Source organism: Equus asinus, chromosome 28 (genome assembly GCF_041296235.1).
Source record: "Equus asinus isolate D_3611 breed Donkey chromosome 28, EquAss-T2T_v2, whole genome shotgun sequence".
Classification (NCBI taxonomy): domain Eukaryota; kingdom Metazoa; phylum Chordata; class Mammalia; order Perissodactyla; family Equidae; genus Equus; species Equus asinus.
In genome coordinates this window covers 37,938,274-37,958,236 of record NC_091817.1, presented here as the reverse complement: position 1 = coordinate 37,958,236, position 19,963 = coordinate 37,938,274, and the positions used below count along the sequence as shown (strand labels likewise).

The 19,963-nt window shown below is 40.6% G+C and overlaps 1 protein-coding gene across 1 annotated transcript in view; it reads left to right on the top strand.

The window, feature by feature from the left end:
* The window catches only part of SF3B3 (splicing factor 3b subunit 3), a 52,377-nt gene that overhangs the window by 29,630 nt on the left and 2,784 nt on the right, over positions 1 to 19,963 (top strand). Inside the window, exons 11-22 of the mRNA XM_014829144.3 lie at positions 1,775 to 1,847; positions 6,972 to 7,123; positions 7,419 to 7,574; positions 8,336 to 8,491; positions 9,044 to 9,187; positions 11,666 to 11,788; positions 12,533 to 12,687; positions 15,817 to 15,991; positions 16,746 to 16,951; positions 17,048 to 17,204; positions 18,696 to 18,821; positions 19,259 to 19,471. Of these exons, the coding sequence (XP_014684630.1) occupies positions 1,775 to 1,847; positions 6,972 to 7,123; positions 7,419 to 7,574; positions 8,336 to 8,491; positions 9,044 to 9,187; positions 11,666 to 11,788; positions 12,533 to 12,687; positions 15,817 to 15,991; positions 16,746 to 16,951; positions 17,048 to 17,204; positions 18,696 to 18,821; positions 19,259 to 19,471 (1,836 nt within the window). The remainder of the gene's footprint in view (positions 1 to 1,774; positions 1,848 to 6,971; positions 7,124 to 7,418; positions 7,575 to 8,335; positions 8,492 to 9,043; positions 9,188 to 11,665; positions 11,789 to 12,532; positions 12,688 to 15,816; positions 15,992 to 16,745; positions 16,952 to 17,047; positions 17,205 to 18,695; positions 18,822 to 19,258; positions 19,472 to 19,963) is intronic.

Genomic DNA, 19,963 nt, shown 5'->3' with positions numbered 1-19,963 from the left:
AGCCCTGAGCTAACTACTACCAATCCTCTTTTTGCTGAGGAAGACTGGCCCTGAGCTAACATCCATGCCCATCTTCTTCTACTTTATATGTGGGATACCTACCACAGCGTGGCTTGCCGAGTGGTGCCATGTCCACGTTCGGGATCCGAACCGGCGAACCCCGGGCCACAGAAGCAGAACGTGCAAACTTATCTGCTTTGCCACTGGGCCGGCCCCTGACCTTGGTTTTTAATTCTGGCTCTACCACTTATTATTACTAAGCTTTTGTTTCCTCTTCTGTAAAATGGGCTTGATAAATGAACTTGCCTTAAAGAATTGTGTGAATTAAGTGAGATCATGCATATGAAGCAGTTAGCTCCAGGTCTGCCATATAGTAACTGTTCAATAAATGTTAGCTATTAATATTGCTATTTCAGAAAATTAAAAAAAATTTTGGCTCCCAAAGTATTCATCAGGTCACCAAATTTTCAATAACTTCAACCCAATTTAGTCCAATAGGTCTTGATTAGATTCTTACTGCTCATTGGATCCCATCGAGCATCTGATGAAAGCTAAGAAGCACTCTCCACCAAAAATGGATTATGCATTAACAGAAAATTTTATGTACAATGTAAGAGTGAAGGACCCGATTAAGAATCATTGTTTTTGAGTTCCTTCCCTCCTCCCACTTTTTTCCAATTCTACAAAAATCTTTATTGTATGTAAAATATTTTTAAATTATTGAACATTGCTTTGTGTGTGTATGTCTATTTGTTGACCCTTGTGTTCGAGCTAGATTATGGTGTCAGTTGAGCAAGGTCACTGTCAGATAGTACATTTGGTATAGAGTATAGCATACCTGAAATTTACATTTTATTGATGATGAAGTTTTTCAGGATTCTCCTATACCATGATCAGGTATTCCTGCAATTATTATATCAGTAAACTAAAAAAAGGGTAATAACTTTCATGAATATATTGAGTTCTTCCTACAAAAACTAGTTACACAGTACAGTATATATTAAGCTGTCCATTGTCTCTAGGTCATTTAAAAATACTTAATAAAATTTTTAGTTTAGAATGGTTTTAGATTTACAGAAAAACTGCAAAGATACAGAGAGTTCATGTATAACCCATATCCGGTTTTCCCCTCTAGATCATTTGAATTCATCTTAGATATTTCATTTACTCTCATGTTTGAGAACCTATGGGACATTTCAGAGGATTCTTGATTCTGACCCTAAGGAGTATAGAAATCTAGTAGGAAAAACAAAACAATTCCTTAAATCACTTTTTAGATAAGTGCCCTAAAGTTGGTGATTGTGATTTCTCTAAGAGGTCATAGGAGGGAGAGATGACTGCCAGCCTAAAGGATAAGGGGAGATTTTTCCTAAAGGATGTGGCATTTGAATTGGTCCATGAAGAGAGATGGGATTTGGTCTCATGGGAGCTAGGGAAAGAAATGGGACGCTAACTTGGATGGACTGTTGCATTCCTACATACTCTCTTTTTAAGGAGGATGCAGGTATGCCATACCCAAAGGAAGCGAATGGTTTTGGTTGCAACAACCATCCATTTTGACGTTCCGTCACTTCCTGCTGAAGTCTGTTTATGGGGATTGCCAATACCTCCAGCTTTTTTGTTCTTACGTTCTTTTTTGACTAGATGGTTCCATTCTTTTAATCCAGCATACAGTGAGCACTGCCATATTGAGACCATTTTATCTAGTATAATTGTAGGCAAGGAGCCGAGTTCCCTGCTCACTGGATCTGTGGTTTGTCTCCTCTCCTGTCAGGTATCAGAAATGGCTGTCTCTGAGCTACCTGGTAACCCCAATGCTGTCTGGACAGTTCGTCGGCACATAGAAGGTAAATAGCCCTTTTCCAACAGTCAAAATGAGGGTCTGGGTGCCATTGACAATAGAAGGCTTAAGAGTCTGCATTCACAGTCTTTCTATATCACTTCATCTAGCATCATATACTAGATAGCATATCATTTTCTGGCCTGACACCATGTCTTTTAGGCTCTCCCAATCAGGATGCCTTCACCTGCTACTACTTTTTGTAAACATGGGTAAGGGGGTGCATAGGGTGGCTGTTAATATTCAATACATATACACTTCAGTATCATAGAGCTGTCATGTGTGATATTCTTTGACTGTATTCGTCTTTAAGACTGGTTCCATCTGTGTAAGAGGTATGGTGTGAGGGAAAGTTTTTGCTTCTTCATTTTTCTTCAACCATATTCTCTTACTGTGCTGAAATGAAATGACAGTGAAGTTGAAGATGTTATTCTAAGTATTAAGGATTTGGTAAAGCTTGTTAATTAGTCCTGCTCAATTGGCGTAGTTATGCTTAAGGAAAGTGGAGATTAATTGAATGTCATCAGAATTTTAGAGTGAGTGGAGAAGAAGGGATGGATGAAAGAGAGGGGAATCAGCTCCTGGGTGAAAATGGTTACCTCATCCTAAAATTTTCAAAATTATGTGAAAATGCATAGTCGTCTAACAGCAGGAAGGTCTTGTGACAGTTGAATTTCACTTTCTTAGAAATAAAACTCAATTCTCATTTTCCCTTTCATTCTTTGGGGCTGTAGGTCACTTCTGTATTCATAGACCTCATTTTCCTCTTGTTCCCTCAGGAATGTGGGACTGCTCAGTAGGATCAGCTTGGCCAGCATACAAAGCGTTTTCAGGAAAACAATGGGAAAACTTCCAGATATTTAGATGTTCTTGTTGTACAGAACAAATTTAAGGGAGCTGGGAGATGTGTAGGAGGGAAACCTCTTTTTATTAGTGGAATACACATTTTGCTGCATTTTGTTTGCATGTAGGCATTAGAATCAGATCTGAGTTGAGTAGAAAGAAAAAGTGATTAGGAAATTAGTAGGTTCATTTTAGCTGAGAAGATAATTATTACATGGTTGGTTTTGAAAAATTTCCTCATTTGCGTAAACAGAAAGAAACTTTTCAGTATTGATGTTCACCTTTAGCTTGGTGGCTAGTTGATGTTATGGCTTTTGAAAACGTTGCCTAGACTGTTCGAATTAGAAAGATCCTTTGAGATCAAATCTAGTGTGCTCCCTCTTTGTTTTTTTTTTACTTCTTAAACTTTATTTTAAAATAGATTTAGATTTACAAAAAAGTCATCCCTCATTTTTATGAAGGCAGAAAATCACAGGGTTTATTGTTCCAAGATAGTGCATCAAGGTAGTAGAGACTGAAAGCCCTGTCTCCTGAATCCCAGCCCAATGCTCATTTGACTAATCCTGCAGTGAGAGTCTGTGGATCTGGATGGTTTTTTAGGATAAGTTTTAAACTCCTATCCTGCAATCTTTCGAGTGCCCACCTTGCACTCAAGAGTATAGGATTCCTACTCTCAGAGCACTGGCCATCTAAAAAAGAAGACAAGTATACAAAAGTATTGTGTGTTCTGATGTGATGAAAGGCAGAGGCATGTTGCCAGGAGGAGTTAGAGGAGAGGGAATGGGCAATTGTTTGAGAATCAGGAAAAACTATTTGGACAACGTTTGATATTAGTGATAAGCTGTATGTTGCATGATGGAACTTAAATGTAGCCGAAAATTTTTCTTTTCTAAATACCAAAATCTAGGAAGAGACTACACCCAGTAAATTTTACTCTTTAGAAACTATAATTTGGGTGATCACCCACAAAAACAGGTCAGGTTCCCTCTGTTCATTCTCTTTCCAGATGCCCCAAGATACTGTTGAGTGAACATCTCACATGTCCACACATGCTGCAGTCTTCCAGGCAATTACTAACCTTGGCTGGTACTTGGTGATGCACACTACCAATACCAAGCCTTTTTTTCTCTTCCACAGGTGGCTGGTGAAGGTGCTGATTACCACAGGTGTGTACCTACTGCTAGGGTCTACCATGGGGTCTTAGAGTTTACCCAGGGAGAGGGACCTGCACAAAATATTGAGGCCACACTCGTGGCGTCTCTCAGAGGGTAACTTTGCAGTTAGCCGTCCATGTGCATTATACACGTGCACACCCATCTGTCTGTATATGAAATGGTCTGAGGCAGGAATCAGCTTCAATTACTTTCTACCACAGAACGTGGAAGATAGGATTCATTTGTCTTTCACTAAGCTGAAAGAAGCTGTAGCTAAAAAACCTTACTAGCTTCATACTCTTCCTTGGAGGTTTATACCTTCCAGGTGTACTGACTGAGAGATCAGGTCCTGGAGAAAGCCCTCCTGGCTCCCTTTTTTTTTAGTATAATCAGAACTGTGCTGAGGCAAGATAAGTACCAAGTAGTCTGAATATTAAGTGAAAATGAGATATTGGAAGCTTAAATCATCTGGATGGTTGCTTACTTTACCCTTCGGAGTGAGCTGTTTGTTGAGCTTCAGTTAGTAAGGCAGGGGAGAGAAGACTAAAGCATTCCCTCTCCTTTGGGCTGCTTCAGCAGCGCCCAGACAGACAGAAGTTCTATTTAACTGAGACAAAGATGCATTCTCATACCCTAATAGATTCTTCACTGAAGTATGAACTAATGTTCTTTTATATGAAACTTGAAACCCCTGGAAAAAGGCAATGTGGTTATTTATAGTTCATAGTCATTTACCTTGAGTGAAGCTTCATTTTGTTGTCAACTCCAGCTTTTAACGTGTAACCTCCCTAAGACTTGAGCAGCTGATCTGCTACAGGTTCTCCTGGCCTAGAATGAGAAGGGTAGAATTTACAGTCTGCTTAGTATACACAGGGAAATGGATATTTTGAGGAAATCTGTGAGGTAAAGCAGCTTTGAGATATCAGTCATTGCTCTACTACTTGTTGGGTTGCCCAGCAAATGTAAGCCCCTATTTGAGTCCACTGAGCATCTCTTTATTTTTATATCTGAACAGTCTGGTGCATTGGGTCAAAGGGAAGATAAGGACCCAGGCAGCCCTCCTTCCACCCTCCCCGCATTCTTTGCATGTAGTTAAAAGTTGTATGATCTCTTTTCTGGAAGTCTCCCTTTTCCCTTGATTGAACAAAAGAGACTGAAATCCTGGCCAGTTAGTGAGTCCTTTGTTGTTTGGCTTTAATTTACTCTGGCACAGATTTTAAGTTTTTAGGTTTCAGTAATGAGAACGTGGGAAAGGACACAATATTCATACAATGTTAAAATTAAGCAGTTCCTGTTATTTTTACACACCAGAAATTTCCAGTTCAAAAACTAAGAGCTGGAGTAAAACTTCCAAGTTTGGTGTTGTGTGGAGACTGATTTTGGTTTTGTTGTAAGCTATTAAGACGTCTGTTTCAGAGACAGTCATGTCCTTGTTCATAGTATGTGATGGTGAACAGTGCATGTCCTTATTCATATTTTGTGATGGTGAACAGTGCTGTCTTAGCCATTTTTATAAGGTGTCCCCAAAGCATTTGATAACATGTTGACAGTTATAACAAAATAATCTAAAACCATCTGCTTGTCCAGTGTTACTCCATATGATTGGGAAATTGAACCGTTACTCTGTATTCCTGGTATAGCCATTATATTACACTCCTTGTTAAAGATCTTTGATCCTTGAGTTTCAGCCACCCAGTCAGTACCCACGTATTAACTGAAGCAGTTTTGCAAAACAGTACTTGCCCTTCCTATGTGTGAAGCCAATTTCATAAATTATATTTATTTCTATGTATTTCTATTTAAAAATGCTGATTGTAATTTTATGTCCTGCTAATAGGTCAGAACACTACTATAGGTTACACCAATGATAAATCTTCACTTGGTCCCTTTTTCTATAAGGAATACTGATTCTGCTGAAATAAGTGAATAATCTTAGTTCAGCTTGAACCACTTTAGGAGCAATCAGAATCCAAACTGTGTCTTTGATGTGAGTGGGATGGATCAGCCCTATGACATTGAGCTCTAACGAGAGCTCAGGCAAACAATCCTATAGCTGCTTCTGCTAAGAGTGAGGTAGCCACTCCAATTTAGTACTTTGTCTACTTGTCCTTCTGTCTTTTATTTACCTGATTTCCATGTGAGGGGAACAGAAAGAGGGGAATTGATACAGAAAATTCAAATGAAAAGTTGGAAAATCTCAACTTTGCTTTAAAAAGTAAACATGCCTTTATTTGGTATTTATTAAGCCTTATGCCAAACATTGTGCTGGATGTAGGAGATACACACAGAAGCTGTTTTATGTTGTAGGGTGGACTATGGGAAATGGATGGCCTTTAACCATGGGATCTGCATGAGAAACTTATGGGACCTCCTTGAGAAACTCATTAGTGTTTGTTTATCCAGCTACATTTCATTAAATGAAAAGCAAATCCTAACAGGGTTGCTCATGATCACTGAATAGTTGTATTTTTAAATAGTGAAAAACTAAAGAGGTCAAGGGCTGACAATATAAACAGTCTCCCCCTCTCCACTTCCTGATTATCTCGTGTTCTCACATCATTCCTATTGGGACATCTTAGGATTCTCAGTTTCCACCCATAGAATCACTTAGTCTTATGGAAGCTTAAGTAATCTCTGTTTTATTCGTTAGGCCTTATGTTCCCACAAAAGCATTTTTTGGGAGAAGCTGGGGATATTTCTTGGTTTTATAAGGAGTATCTTTTAAGAGTGGGTTGTGATTGGCATCTGCCACAAATAAACAAGCTCTAGCTTCAGTATATATAAATATTGTAGCATTCAAAATTTTCTCGTGTCTCTGATTCCCTTGCTTTGTCCTCGCATTTTTCCAGCAAGTGTCTGAAGAAAATATAGTTTTCAGAAGTATTGGAAGTGGGTGTATCTACTCAATGTATTTAGGCATTTAAAGAAGCAAAGTATATCTGTAGGCTGTTATGACCCCTCAATTATCTTTTGGATTACCCTGTTCTGTTTGCCATATGACTGTGTGTGTGATGATGACACATAGAACAAGTGCCTTGGAAGGTTTCTGAAGAGAAAACTTAGTGTGTCTCATTTGGCTTTGTAACTAATGAGTTTTTAGCTAACCAATTCCTTTCTTCTCTTTCCTTTTTCAGATGAGTTTGATGCCTACATTATTGTATCTTTCGTGAATGCCACACTTGTCTTGTCCATTGGAGAGACTGTGGAAGAAGTGACTGACTCTGGGTTCCTGGGCACCACCCCAACATTGTCCTGCTCCTTGTTAGGAGATGATGCCTTGGTGCAGGTGAGGATTCTCAGAGAGCTGCTTATCCACTTACCTTACTTTGTCCCTTTTTTTGCCCTCCTTGTGGTATAGGCTACTATGTTCACATTAGTGAGCTTTAAACTTCTTTGAAGTAGATATTGCAAAACATTAACTCTTGCCTGAGGCTGGTTAACTTTTTTGTCTTTGACCCAATTGGAGCCTCATGCAGTGGCTCCAGATCTGACAGGAGTGACAGATCTGATAGATATGCAGGTCATGCTGAGTGATGAGTCAAATTGCTAAGGTCAGGTTTCCTTCTTTTAACTGGCTCTAGGTGTATCCTGATGGCATTCGGCACATACGAGCGGACAAGCGAGTCAATGAGTGGAAGACCCCCGGAAAGAAAACAATTGTGAAATGTGCGGTGAACCAGCGACAAGTGGTGATCGCCCTGACAGGAGGAGAACTGGTCTATTTTGAGATGGATCCCGTATGTTATTTTATCATTCACTGTGGGACTTAGTGTAGGGTCCAGAGGTAAAGATGGGAGTCCAGGTGTCTAGATTATATTCACAAGAAAGAGAGTTGAGGAAGGAAAGTGTCTATAAGCCAATCTGGCCATTTTTGGGGGGCTTGGGCGTGGGTAAGTTCATGTCTTAATTCGAATCGGAGTTATAAAATCCCATCTTAGCAATGAAAACACTTGCTTCTCCTGCCTTTCATGCTCTATTTTCACCAAATATTTGCCATAGGTTTAATTTCTGCAATCTGAATCCATTTCAGATTTTTTTTTTTTTTTTGCTTTTTTATGTGGAAGGATGTTGGGTATACGTGGTTGTCATGCTCTCAGAAAGTCTCTGGATGTGGCCAACTTCTATAGTTTAACTGTACCTATGATTGAGATTTCTTTGTCTTTCACTTCCATATTTGAATTCTCTTTTACTCAGAGTATTCTCATGAACAGATAAACAGTATTATATTTCCATTTTCTGAGAGGTAGATTGGCTTAGAAAATTTGTGGTGCATTGTACTCGTCAGAGGTCTGTTGATTCTCGTCAGTAGTTTTGCTTGCTCTTAGCCTGTAGAGTTCAGTCTTGGGACCTCAAGTAGAGAAATACTTGGTCATTGATTATAGTAAGAGGAGTGAGAGGAAGCAAAAAGGAACTTAACAGCCCCCCTGCCTTCCCCAGGCCCAGGGTTTGGGGGCGAGTTGGAGTGGTTTGTGACCTCTCTTCGTCTTTACTCCTGTAGTCAGGACAGCTGAATGAGTACACGGAGCGGAAGGAGATGTCAGCAGATGTGGTTTGCATGAGTTTGGCCAATGTGCCCCCTGGAGAGCAGAGATCTCGCTTCCTGGCTGTGGGGCTGGTGGACAACACTGTCAGAATCATCTCTCTGGACCCCTCAGTGAGTATTACCTCGACTTCAAGGATCTTCCAGTTGAAACTGAGCACCTGGCTCACTCCTCATGTCTGTCTCTGAGAGCAACAATACTGGACCCTGAAGTCTACGTCTGCTGCTTATCCCGACTGCCGTAGCAGCACGCCTCGGCAGTCTTCAGCATTTTGAAGATGCTGATCTGAGACTAGTAAATGCATCTTTGGCTTAAGCCTTGGCTCCCTTTTATAGTTAAAAACAAAAAAAAAACCCTAAGCCTGTTTGTAGAAAAGGACTTGTACTGGCTCTGGGGCCATGGATGACTTTTTAGAGGTGCTCCTTTGCTTATTTACTTTCACCATTATCCACTTTTACAAAAAGAGGAAGGCATGATCCTCTCCAGAGCTTATTCTGAGGTTCAGTTTAACTGGTAACACACTACCCATTTAGAACTCAACTCCTGTCAGGTTTTTCCTGTGCACAAGAAAGTTGTTCTTTACTCCTAGAAGTGGATTTCTCTGGGTAGATTTTTTCCAAAATTGGTCATTTCCCATGTTTTATTCTTTTCTCTTTCCCTCTTAGGACTGTTTGCAACCTCTGAGTATGCAGGCTCTCCCAGCTCAGCCCGAGTCCTTGTGTATTGTGGAAATGGGTGGTACTGAGAAGCAGGATGAGCTGGGTGAGAGGGGCTCTATTGGCTTCCTATACCTGAATATTGGGCTACAGGTAAGAGATCTGGAGGCTCACATTCTTGGTGTCACGCCTTCTTGAGCTTTCATGTACACCTTTGTTCAATACGGGCATTTTTGTGCCTACAGTTTCAGTTACCCACCTCATGAAAAGTGCTGCCCTGTGTTCACTTTTTTCACCTCTAATTAGAACAAATCAGGTCGAGAAAAAGTATTTTCATTGAGTCTTTGATAAAAGTGCTTTGTGGTCGCTGCTCTGGGTCGGAACTAGTTGGGGTCCTCAGGAGTCACTTGTTCTCATAGTATGCAGCTTTTTTTTTTCTAATTTTTAAAGTTTTTTGTTTAATTTTTGGAGGAAGATTAGCCCTGAGCTAACATCTGCTGCCAATCCTCTTCTTTTTGGTGAGGAAGACTGGCCCTGAGCTAACATCTGTGCCCATCTTCCTCCACTTTATATGTGGGACGCCTGCCACAGCATGGCTTGACAAGTGGTGCCGTGTCTGCACCTGGGATCTGAACCGGCAAACCCCGGGCCACCGAAGTGGAACGTGCAAACTTAACCTCTGTGCCACTGGGCTGGCCCACATAGTATACAGCTTTTGAAACTGATACCTCACGGCTCATAATGGGCTCCATTAGCAATAAAGGACCCTTAGGAGTTCCCTGTTGTTAAAGCAGCTGAGTTCTTCATGGCATGAAAAGCAGGAACCTAAGGATCAGATAGTGTCAGGGTTTTTGACCATATACTTATTTTCCTTAATGATTATTTACTCAAACACGTAAATAATCTAGCCCAGGTGTTTGTTGCTTTTAAATTTTACTTCCTAATTTAGAAATTCTCAGATGTGCAGAGAAGTTAGACTAATATAATGAACCATATACTCATTACCAATTTTAACAGTTATCAATGTTTTGCTATTCTTATTTTATCTATTCCTCGTTTTCTTTTTCCTGGAGTATTCTAAAGCAAATGAAAGATGATATATTATTTCATCTATAAATTCTTGATACTATGGCTCTAGCAGATGTGTGGGGTTATTTTTTAAGGTCTTAAATTTTTTAAGTTCTTTAGTATCTTCTGATACCTTATCCATGTTCCAGTTTTCCTTGTTTAGTTTTGTTTTTTTTTTTCTCTATTTCCAAAATGTTTTTACATTTGGTTCTACTCAGGATTCTACATATAGCTGTCCACAGTTTACATCTGCTTGACCTTTTTGTGTTTCTTGTAATAACTATTCCATCCCATTAAAAAAAGACATTTTTTCCCTAAGAAACCAGATCATTTGTCTTGTAGAATTTCCCATCTTCTGGATTTTGCAGTCATTCCTTGTATGTTTAATGTTCCTCTGTCTGTATTTCCTGTAAACTACTGGGTAGATCCTAGGCCATGCTGTTAGTTAAAAATATAATGTAAACCATACACATAATTTAGATTTTCCAGTAGCCAGAAAAAAAGGAACAAATGAAGTTAATTTCAGTGTTTTATTTAACTTGTTATATCTAAAATGTCATTTCAATTTGTAATCAACATAAAAATTAAGATATTTTATGTTCTTTCTTTTTTTAAATTAAATCTTTGAAATTTGGTATTTCGTATTTTATATTTAACGCACATCTTGATTCTCACTAGCCACATCTGGCTTGGTGACTAGAGTTTTAAAGCTCCCCATCAACTTTAATAACAGCCATATATACTAATTACCTAGATTCATCATGTGATTAGGGGTTCTGAAATGATGGCTTTCTATTTCATTCTTCATTTAATTAGCTGAAACTTTTCTGTAAAGACAAAATTTGCTTCTTCATATCTTTGCTTATTTTGAAATACAGTTCATATAGGGAAAGATACATTCTTAATTTTTTCCCCTTGGTTCACCGTATTCAGAGTAAGGAGAGGTGGTACCATAGCAGTCTTCACACATCACTGATGAAGTTTTTTTTGTTTTTTAATATCATGAACTTGCAGTTTTTTAATATATTTGTGCTTCAAACCATTGTGCTTTATATATTGGTGCTTCAAGTCATTTTTGGATGCTAATTGCCTCATTTTAGGGGGTAGGAGTTCCCCTTTGAAGTTGGCTCCTTTGTCCTGTTAATATGACCCCACTAGCTTGGAGGCTTCCTTCCTTTCTGGCACACACGTCTGTAACATACCCTAGACCTGAATTGGCCATTTCTCTTAGGAGTCTTATTCTTTTTAGGAGAAATGGTATTTAAAGACCACAATAGGCCTGGTTGTTTTTAACTATGCATATATTTTAAAATTTAAAGAAGAGTTTAAAATACACAAAAAAGTTTTGAAGAATAGACAGTGAAAAATAAGGGTGCTTTTCAGTTAGTAAGTGCTCAGTAACTATTTGAGTAATTTAGTGAGAATGAATGAATGACTGGCTCATTATTAGGATATTCTTTAAACCACCAAGTCATTTCCTTCCATCTGCTCTGAACTTATGTCAAGTAGAGAAGGAAGCTTCTATCATGGGTAGGCTTCACCCACTCCTCTCCCTTTTACTAGAATGGTGTGCTGCTGAGAACTGTCCTGGACCCTGTCACTGGAGATCTGTCTGACACCCGCACTAGGTACCTGGGGTCCCGTCCTGTGAAACTCTTCCGTGTCCGGATGCAAGGCCAGGAGGCAGTAAGTAATGAAAGGGGGCAGGCGGCATGGCATGTTCAGATGTTAGTGGCGGCAGCTGAGAAAAATCCCCTTGGTGTAAGTTTTGCTTTCATGAATTCATGAGTATATAGTTAATTTGACATTAGTTCTATCTTGTTTAGTTTCCTTCATGTGGGAAGTCTTGGATCCCTTAATCCATAGCTTCTTAACTGGGGTTCAGTGGCACTGTGCCATGATTTGGTTATAGGGGGGTTAGAATATTGATTCCTTCAGCCCTCAGGCTAGGCAGACGGAGCAAGAACTGAGTTAGCTGGAAAGTTCCCATCTAGGGAATCACTTGCCCTTGAGGAACCTTGTATCAATATCATGGTTTATCATGTAACGTGAAAGAGGTTAGAAAACATTGTGTCCTTTGTAGCTAAGAATATTAGTGTTGCTGGGTGTTGTGCTAATTCTTTACTTGTTACTGCATTTAATCCTTGTAACTATCCAGCTTTGTGATAGTATTCCCATTTTACATTGTGGAAACTGAGCTTCAAAGAGATTGAGTGATTAGTCTAGGTCATGTGGCTAGTAGCCCATACTTTTAGCAAATACTAAGACAAACTGCCTCCTCTTTAGGTATCTTTTTTCTTAAGGTAGCCTTTTAGGTTTCTAAAATTCCTTGGGATATTCTGTAGGCTGAAATTCAGGGGTGGGGTGTTTGCTCAGTATACCATGTTTGAGGTTTTTCCCAAGCTTATTGGAGATGTTTTCTTCCCTCAGGTCTTGGCCATGTCAAGCCGTTCGTGGTTGAGCTATTCTTACCAATCTCGTTTCCATCTCACCCCTCTGTCTTATGAGACCTTGGAATTTGCATCTGGCTTTGCCTCTGAGCAGTGTCCTGAGGGCATTGTGGCCATCTCCACCAATACCCTGAGGTGAGAGAATCCCACAGTTGGAAGCCCATTGGGAAGCCTTTCTGCCAAGGGGTTGGACTGTGGTTTTGCCAGAGTGTTGGAAGAAGTTATGAAGAGATGGCAAAGAACCAGCTCTTCACCATGGGACTAGTGTGTTGCAATTGAAACCTTCATTTGACTCAAGAGTCAAGTACCTGGTAGCCAAGTTTCAGTGTTTGGAGTTTTAGCTTTTATTTAGACTTTCAGGGCCAAGTTTTCATACTTAGCAGTACTGTTCAATCTCCTTGAGATGTAAGATTCTTGTTTTTCAGGGTAACACCATTGGATTAGTTTTAGAGCAGGCGTTGGATCACTGATAATGTTTTCTCACTCTGTCTTGTCATTTGCAGTGTTACATCTTGAACTTCAACCTCAATATAAATTATTTTGAAAGTTGATAGATTATTGTTTATGCTGATAATGTGGGAGAGTGAGCACTATCTATATTGCAAAAGGGAAAATAACCTATTCAGTTTGACTTTCTCAAGTTTTGGGAGTTTTTTTTCTTTTTTAACCTTTTAATGCTACCCATGTTGTTGGTGTCCTGGTTATAACTACTGCGTATTCACAGTGGAACTATAACTTGCTATTCACAATGGAGTTTGCGATGGAATTATTGATATATGAATCACTGTTTATTAAGTGAACTCCCAGATTTCTTTGCAACAGTTTTCAGGTTCTTCTCATAGTCACTGTTCTCTCTCTTTCTAACCTTCAGCACCTTTATAAACCTATTCCAGTGGGATTGCTCTCTCTGCATGCCCCGTGCATCACTTCATGGTATGTTGTCTGTGCACCTGTCCCTGGAATGCTTCCCACACACATCTCTGCTTATGAACATTGATGCACAAATTTTTGTATGGGCATATATTGTCATTTTTCTTCAGCATATACCTGTTAAGAGTGGAATTGCTGGATCATATGGTAACTCTATCTTTGACTTTTTGAGGAACTGTCAGACTGCTTTCCAAAGTGTCTGCACCCTTTACATTCCCACCATCAAGGTATTCTCCACAGTCCTCATCAACACTTCTTATTATCTGACTGTGATTCTAGCTGTCCTAGTGAGGGTAACGTGGCACCTCGTGGTTCAGATTTGTTTTTATTTGAAGGTTAATGATGCGGAGCATCTTTTCATGTGCTTATTGACTGTTTGTTTCTCCTCTTTAGAGTAATGTCTATTCAGATCCCTTTGCCCATTTTTTAATTGATTTGTCTTTGTATTATTGTACTGTAGGAGTTTTTTATATGATCTTGGTACAACTCCTTATCAGATGTGATTTCCACATATTTTCTCCCATTCTGTGGGTTGTCTTTTCACTTTCTTGATGGTGTCCTTTGGCACACAAAAGGCTAATTATTATTTTTTTCTTTTTTTGAGGAAGATTAGCCCTGAACTAACTGCTGCCAATCCTCTTTTTGCTGAGGAAGACTGGCCCTGAGCTAACATCCATGCCCGTCTTCCTCTACTTTATATGTGGGACGCCTGCCACAGCATGGCGTGCCAAGCAGTGCCATGTCCGCACCTGGGATCCGAACCGGCGAACCCTGGGCTGCCAAAGTGAAACGTGTGCACTTAACCGCTGTGCCACTGGACGGGCCCCAGGATAATTATTTTTTTAAAGAATTATATTTTTAAAAGTCCATATGAGAACTACTGCCTGAAGTCAATCTTGCGTATCACCAATGGTATATGCTCTCACTTTGACAAACACTGGCTAGCCTCATATTTTCAAAGAAGAATACAGCATGCGAGCATCTGTGCTCCCTCCTATGTTATGTGTCTCCCTGAGGGCAAGTGTTCCCTCTGCCTAGAGTCTGCCTGTTGGCATGGTAGGCTGCCTTTATGAAAACAGGTCAGTGTGTGAGTTGGACTAGAAGAATCAAAACTTTAGGATTAGTGGTTGTGGTTTTTGTTTTCTCTATGCCATCCTAATTTTTTTCTTGCAGAATGACAACTTTTTTTTAAATGGTTAATTTCATTACTCAGGTGTTTGTAAAATACTCGATTTAATGTCTCTCTGAATAAAGAAACATGTTAATTACTCCCTCAGTATTTGGATATCCGTGGGAGTAGGAATGCTCTTAATCATAATATATCAGAAAATATTGTTTTATATTGTACTCCTTTTTTTTTTAAAGATTTTATTTTTTTCCTTTTTTTCCCCAAAGCGCCCCAGTACATAGTTGTATATTCTTCGTTGTGGGTCCTTCTAGTTGTGGCATGTGGGATGCCGCCTCAGCGTGGCTTGATGAGCAGTGCCATGTCCGCGCCCGGGATTCGAACCAACGAAACACTGGGCCACCTGCAGCGGAGCGCGCGAACTTAACCACTCGGCCACGGGGCCAGCCCCATGTACTCCTTTTTTATATGTTTCTGAATTGGTTCTTCTTTTGAAATGGTTTTCTGCTGTCTTCCATTGTTGTTTTTTAGGTCTGCTGTCAGATTGTATATGATCCGTAGAGAATATTTAAACTACAAATAAAACTCCATCATTAAGAGATGAAGTGACTATATTTTTAAGAGTACCTGGGTTCTGCTCTTTTTGCACATACTTTGGCTTAGGCGCATCTCTCTGTTCATTTGGCAAAAGTTGTAGGTCTCCTACTTGCCTTCTCTTTCTGCACTGTTGTGGGTTTCCAAAGGGTAGGTGATTTTCATTCAGGAGGGCATCTACTTTATTTTATGAAACACCATCAGCACTAATACTACGTATGTTCAGGTAATTGCAGTGCTTCATGATGAATTTGGAATTGGTGTTCTTTATTTCAGGGTTTGTTGGTAATAAGAGGAAATTTTAATTTTTCACTATCGCATTATCATTAGAGTGATGAAAAATACCTTTGAGGCTTCTAATGTGGTTTTCACTGGTGAAAACCATAATTGCTATCAACAGTGGTAGGCTGTTGCTGAAGTGGAAGGCCCTGTTGGATCCCCTTGTCTCCTGTGCAGAATCTTCTAGATTAGAAGGCTGTTGTTTCATGTTGCCTAATGCCAACATTAGAACTTTACGGATTGATATGTTTGCTGTGACCATTCACGGACCGTTTCTACACCAGTTTCTAGGTCCTGAGTGAGTGGCCTATTAACTCCCTTGCCTTTTACCATAGGATTTTGGCGTTGGAGAAGCTAGGTGCTGTCTTCAATCAAGTAGCCTTTCCACTGCAGTACACACCCAGGAAATTTGTCATCCACCCTGAGAGTAACAACCTTATCATCATTGAGACTGACCACAATGCCTACACTGAGGCCACAAAAGCTCAGAGGAAGCAGCAGATGGCAGAGGTAATGAGACTGGACCTTCAAGATTCAATTAAAAGGCGTTCGTGTGAAATTGTGTTGAAAAGTTTAAATCTCTGTAATTGTTGGTTGTATTCTTTGTTATACTTAGAGATCCAGCCTCTTTTCACATCCTTCAAGCAGAGCCCTTTACCACAGTCCTTGGTTTTAGAGGCTTTCTTGTGACTCAGGATTAATACACTGGCCTGCCTTTATTCAGTATTCAACTCTCTCTCTGGAACAGGGTTCTTCAGTCCTTGAGCTTCCAAAACAATCTGTGATCTGTTTCCTGGATTTGGGCCCGAAGGAGACAACTTTCATATTCCCTACAACACCAGCCCTTTCCAGAAATCATTTCCCAGCAAAAAAACAAATAGACCCAACCATGTAAAACTGTATCTGGCCTGGAAGAGAGGAGACAAGTAGTCTTAGCAAGGGAAATCAGGTGGGTTAGGTAGAGAAATGGTGGTTTCATTTTCATGTTTCTCAGACTATTAGTCAAGTATTTGCCATAGCTGATGTTAGTTGTATTGGCATTAAAAAAAGAAGTACCTGGTTTCCCCTTTAGTGACCTTCCCTCTTTTCCTTGTCTATATACCTCTCTCTTTAATCTTCGTTTTGGGAAATCCTGGTTTTTGTTGACAGACTTTGCTGCTTTATATATTATAAACTCCCCCTGGAGGTGTTGTTGCACTTGTCCACCTCTCATCCAGCACCCACCTCTGAACACACCAGTTCTTCATTGGTTTTTTGGATTTAGGAAATGGTGGAAGCAGCAGGGGAGGATGAGCGGGAGCTGGCCGCAGAGATGGCAGCAGCATTCCTCAATGAAAACCTTCCTGAATCCATTTTTGGAGCACCTAAGGCTGGCAATGGGCAGTGGGCCTCTGTGATCCGAGTGATGAATCCTATTCAGGGGAACACTCTGGACCTTGTCCAGCTGGAACAGAATGAGGCTGCTTTTAGGTAAGGAGCCCAGGACATCTAGGGTTTTGGAGGCTGGAACGAGAATTCTCTGGGCTGTGACTAATGCCTTACTCCTGATTCTTTGTCTGTATGCAGTGTGGCCGTGTGCAGATTCTCCAACACTGGTGATGATTGGTATGTGCTGGTGGGCGTGGCCAAAGACCTGATACTGAACCCTCGATCTGTAGCAGGGGGTTTTGTCTATACCTACAAGCTTGTGAACAATGGGGAAAAACTGGAGTTTTTGCACAAGGTAGGAATCAGCCAGTGGTTCTCCTGGATCTTAGGTCCTACTAGAGTCTCCCACTTTTGCTTAAGTTGTGGGTCAGGTCTTCTGGTGACCATTTTGAGAGCTAGCTCATTGATTCTGATCCATCTCTTGGTGGCACATGGAAAATGTTCGGGCTTTCATGCTCCAGTGATGCTCTGGTGCCTGTGAGTCTCACAGGAAGCTTGTATGCTAACCACCCACAATGGGGAAATAGATGCACACTGAATTGGCCCCTTGTTATGGTCTTACTAAGCAGGCAGCAATTTGTGACCAAAATTTGGCAGTTTTAAAGAATTGATAATCTCTAGGGAGTTACTGTTTAATGGTTACTGAGTTTCCCTTTGGAAAGATAAAAAAAGTTCTGGGGATAGATGGTGGTGATGGTTGCATAACAGTGTGAATGTACTTAAAGCCACTGAATTGTATACTTAAAAATGGTTAAAGTTGTGGGGCTGGCCCCATGGCTGAGTGGTTAAGTTCGCTTGCTTCACTTTGGGAGCCCAGGGTTTCTCTGGTTCGGATTCTGGGCGCAGGCATGGCACCGCTCACAAGGCCATGTTGAGGCGGCATCCCACATGCCACAACTAGAGGGGCTCAGAACTAAAGTGTACAACTATGTACTGGGGGGATTTGGGGAGGGGAAAAAAAAAAAAAGAAGATTGGCAACCGTTGTTAGCTCAGGTGCCAATCTGTAAAAAAAAAATTGGTTAAAATTGTAAATTTTATGTTATGTATACAGTCGCATGTCATTTATTGACGAGGATACTTTCTGAGAAATGCTTTGTTAGGTGATTTCTTCATTGTGTGAACATCATAGAGTGTACTTACACAAACCTGGATGGTATAGCCTACTACACACCTAGGCTATATGGTACTAATTTTAGGGGACCACCATTGTATATGCAGGCTGTCATTGACTAAACCGTTGTTATGTGGTGCATGACTGCATTTTACCACAATTTAAAAGAAAAAATCCTGTTCTCTCCTGCACACTGACAGCACATGAAGTGGCTCCTCCAGCTCTCCCTAAGGGGAGTGTCCTCTAGGAAATAGTTATTTCCATAGACCCTTCTTTATGCTAACCTCATTATATCTCCCTTATAACTAAGATGTCATTTGTCACTAGCACTCCTTTCTCTTCCCTCCATAAACAGCAGTCACTTCTCAGATACCGAGGCTTCACTATTAATTAATGGTGCCTATTGAATTAGCATAGGCTCTGAGGCCCCAGGACGTCTCACTTGTGGCATTGATCCATTTGCTGGGTGAAATGCAGCATGTGGGACCTGTTTACCCAAACGCCCTCTTTCGTAGAGACTGTTGTATGTATAGTTTATTTCTCTGACAAGCGGGAGAGTATCACTCACTGTTTGTCTTCCTGACAGATGCCTGTAGAAGGCATTTTGGGTTGAGGGGTGGGGCTAGCGTATAGCTGTTTATTGTGATAGTTGCATTACCTTTTTTTCCTCTCAGACTCCAGTGGAAGAAGTCCCTGCTGCTATTGCCCCTTTCCAGGGGAGGGTGTTGATTGGTGTGGGGAAGCTTCTGCGAGTATATGACCTGGGAAAGAAGAAATTACTCCGAAAGTGTGAGAACAAGGTGAATATGCTGGCAGAGGGCTCCAGATCCAGCTAGTGAGGAAGGAGGAGACGTTAGAGGGATGATGGACAGTAACTGTTAAAATCATAGTCTTTATTAGGACCTTGTTGTAGTCCCCCAATTTCAGCCTCAGAATTAGGCCCTTGAGACTTGAGAAAAGCAGGAGTAGATGGGTTTCTTGACTTCTTCAAACTAAGAAGTAGATTTCTGTCTTGCTTGCTTCTATAAGGAATTTAACTGTGAGAATTAGGCATATATTTCCACTATGTTGAAACCAGTTAGCTCTTTTTCCTACCTGCCAGGAATTTATTGCTGACTGCTATTCTTTGATGTGTGCCATTTTACAAACTCTATATATGTTACAGTCAGGGAAAGCTGGACTTTCTGTGGGTTCTGAACCCAAAGGTCACATCATTGCTGTCCCTGTTTTTTCCCAGCATATCGCCAATTACATCTCTGGAATCCAGACCATTGGACATAGGGTAATTGTGTCTGATGTCCAAGAAAGTTTCATCTGGGTTCGCTACAAGCGTAATGAAAACCAGCTCATCATCTTCGCTGATGACACCTACCCACGATGGGTCACTACAGCTAGCCTCCTTGACTATGACACTGTGGCTGGGGCAGACAAGTTTGGTAACATTTGTGTGGTAAGTTGATGTTTACTTGGGTTTCAGTAATGTGTAGGAAGTCTGGCTCAGTTTGTGGTAAAGCCAAGGACCGGGGACTACGATCTCTAATATGGAAAGTAAAAATGGGTATAAAATCCAGTCCTGCCAAGGCTGGCTCTAAAAGGAAAAGTTTGGTTTCTTTAAGCCTTCTTACCAGTCTTAGATTTTTCCCCTGGTTTACCTCCCCGCTCCCCATAGAACATGATTTAATAATGATAGGTCTAGTTTGAGCTAATGAATAATGATTATTTTTACTTTTTGCCGTAATTTTGGCTTATCTTTTTAAGCCAGGTCTGACTTTGTTTATGTTCTGTGGTCTTGCTCTTGCTGTGTTAGACCCTTGCTCATGGGTTGAGTTTCTTACTTGTCGGACACCAGGACAGGTGCAGGAGTCTTGGACTTCGACATCTGCTGGAGTCGGTGCCCCTAGGCTTTCTTTGCAAGGACTTTGGGCAAATACGTTGTTTGGTG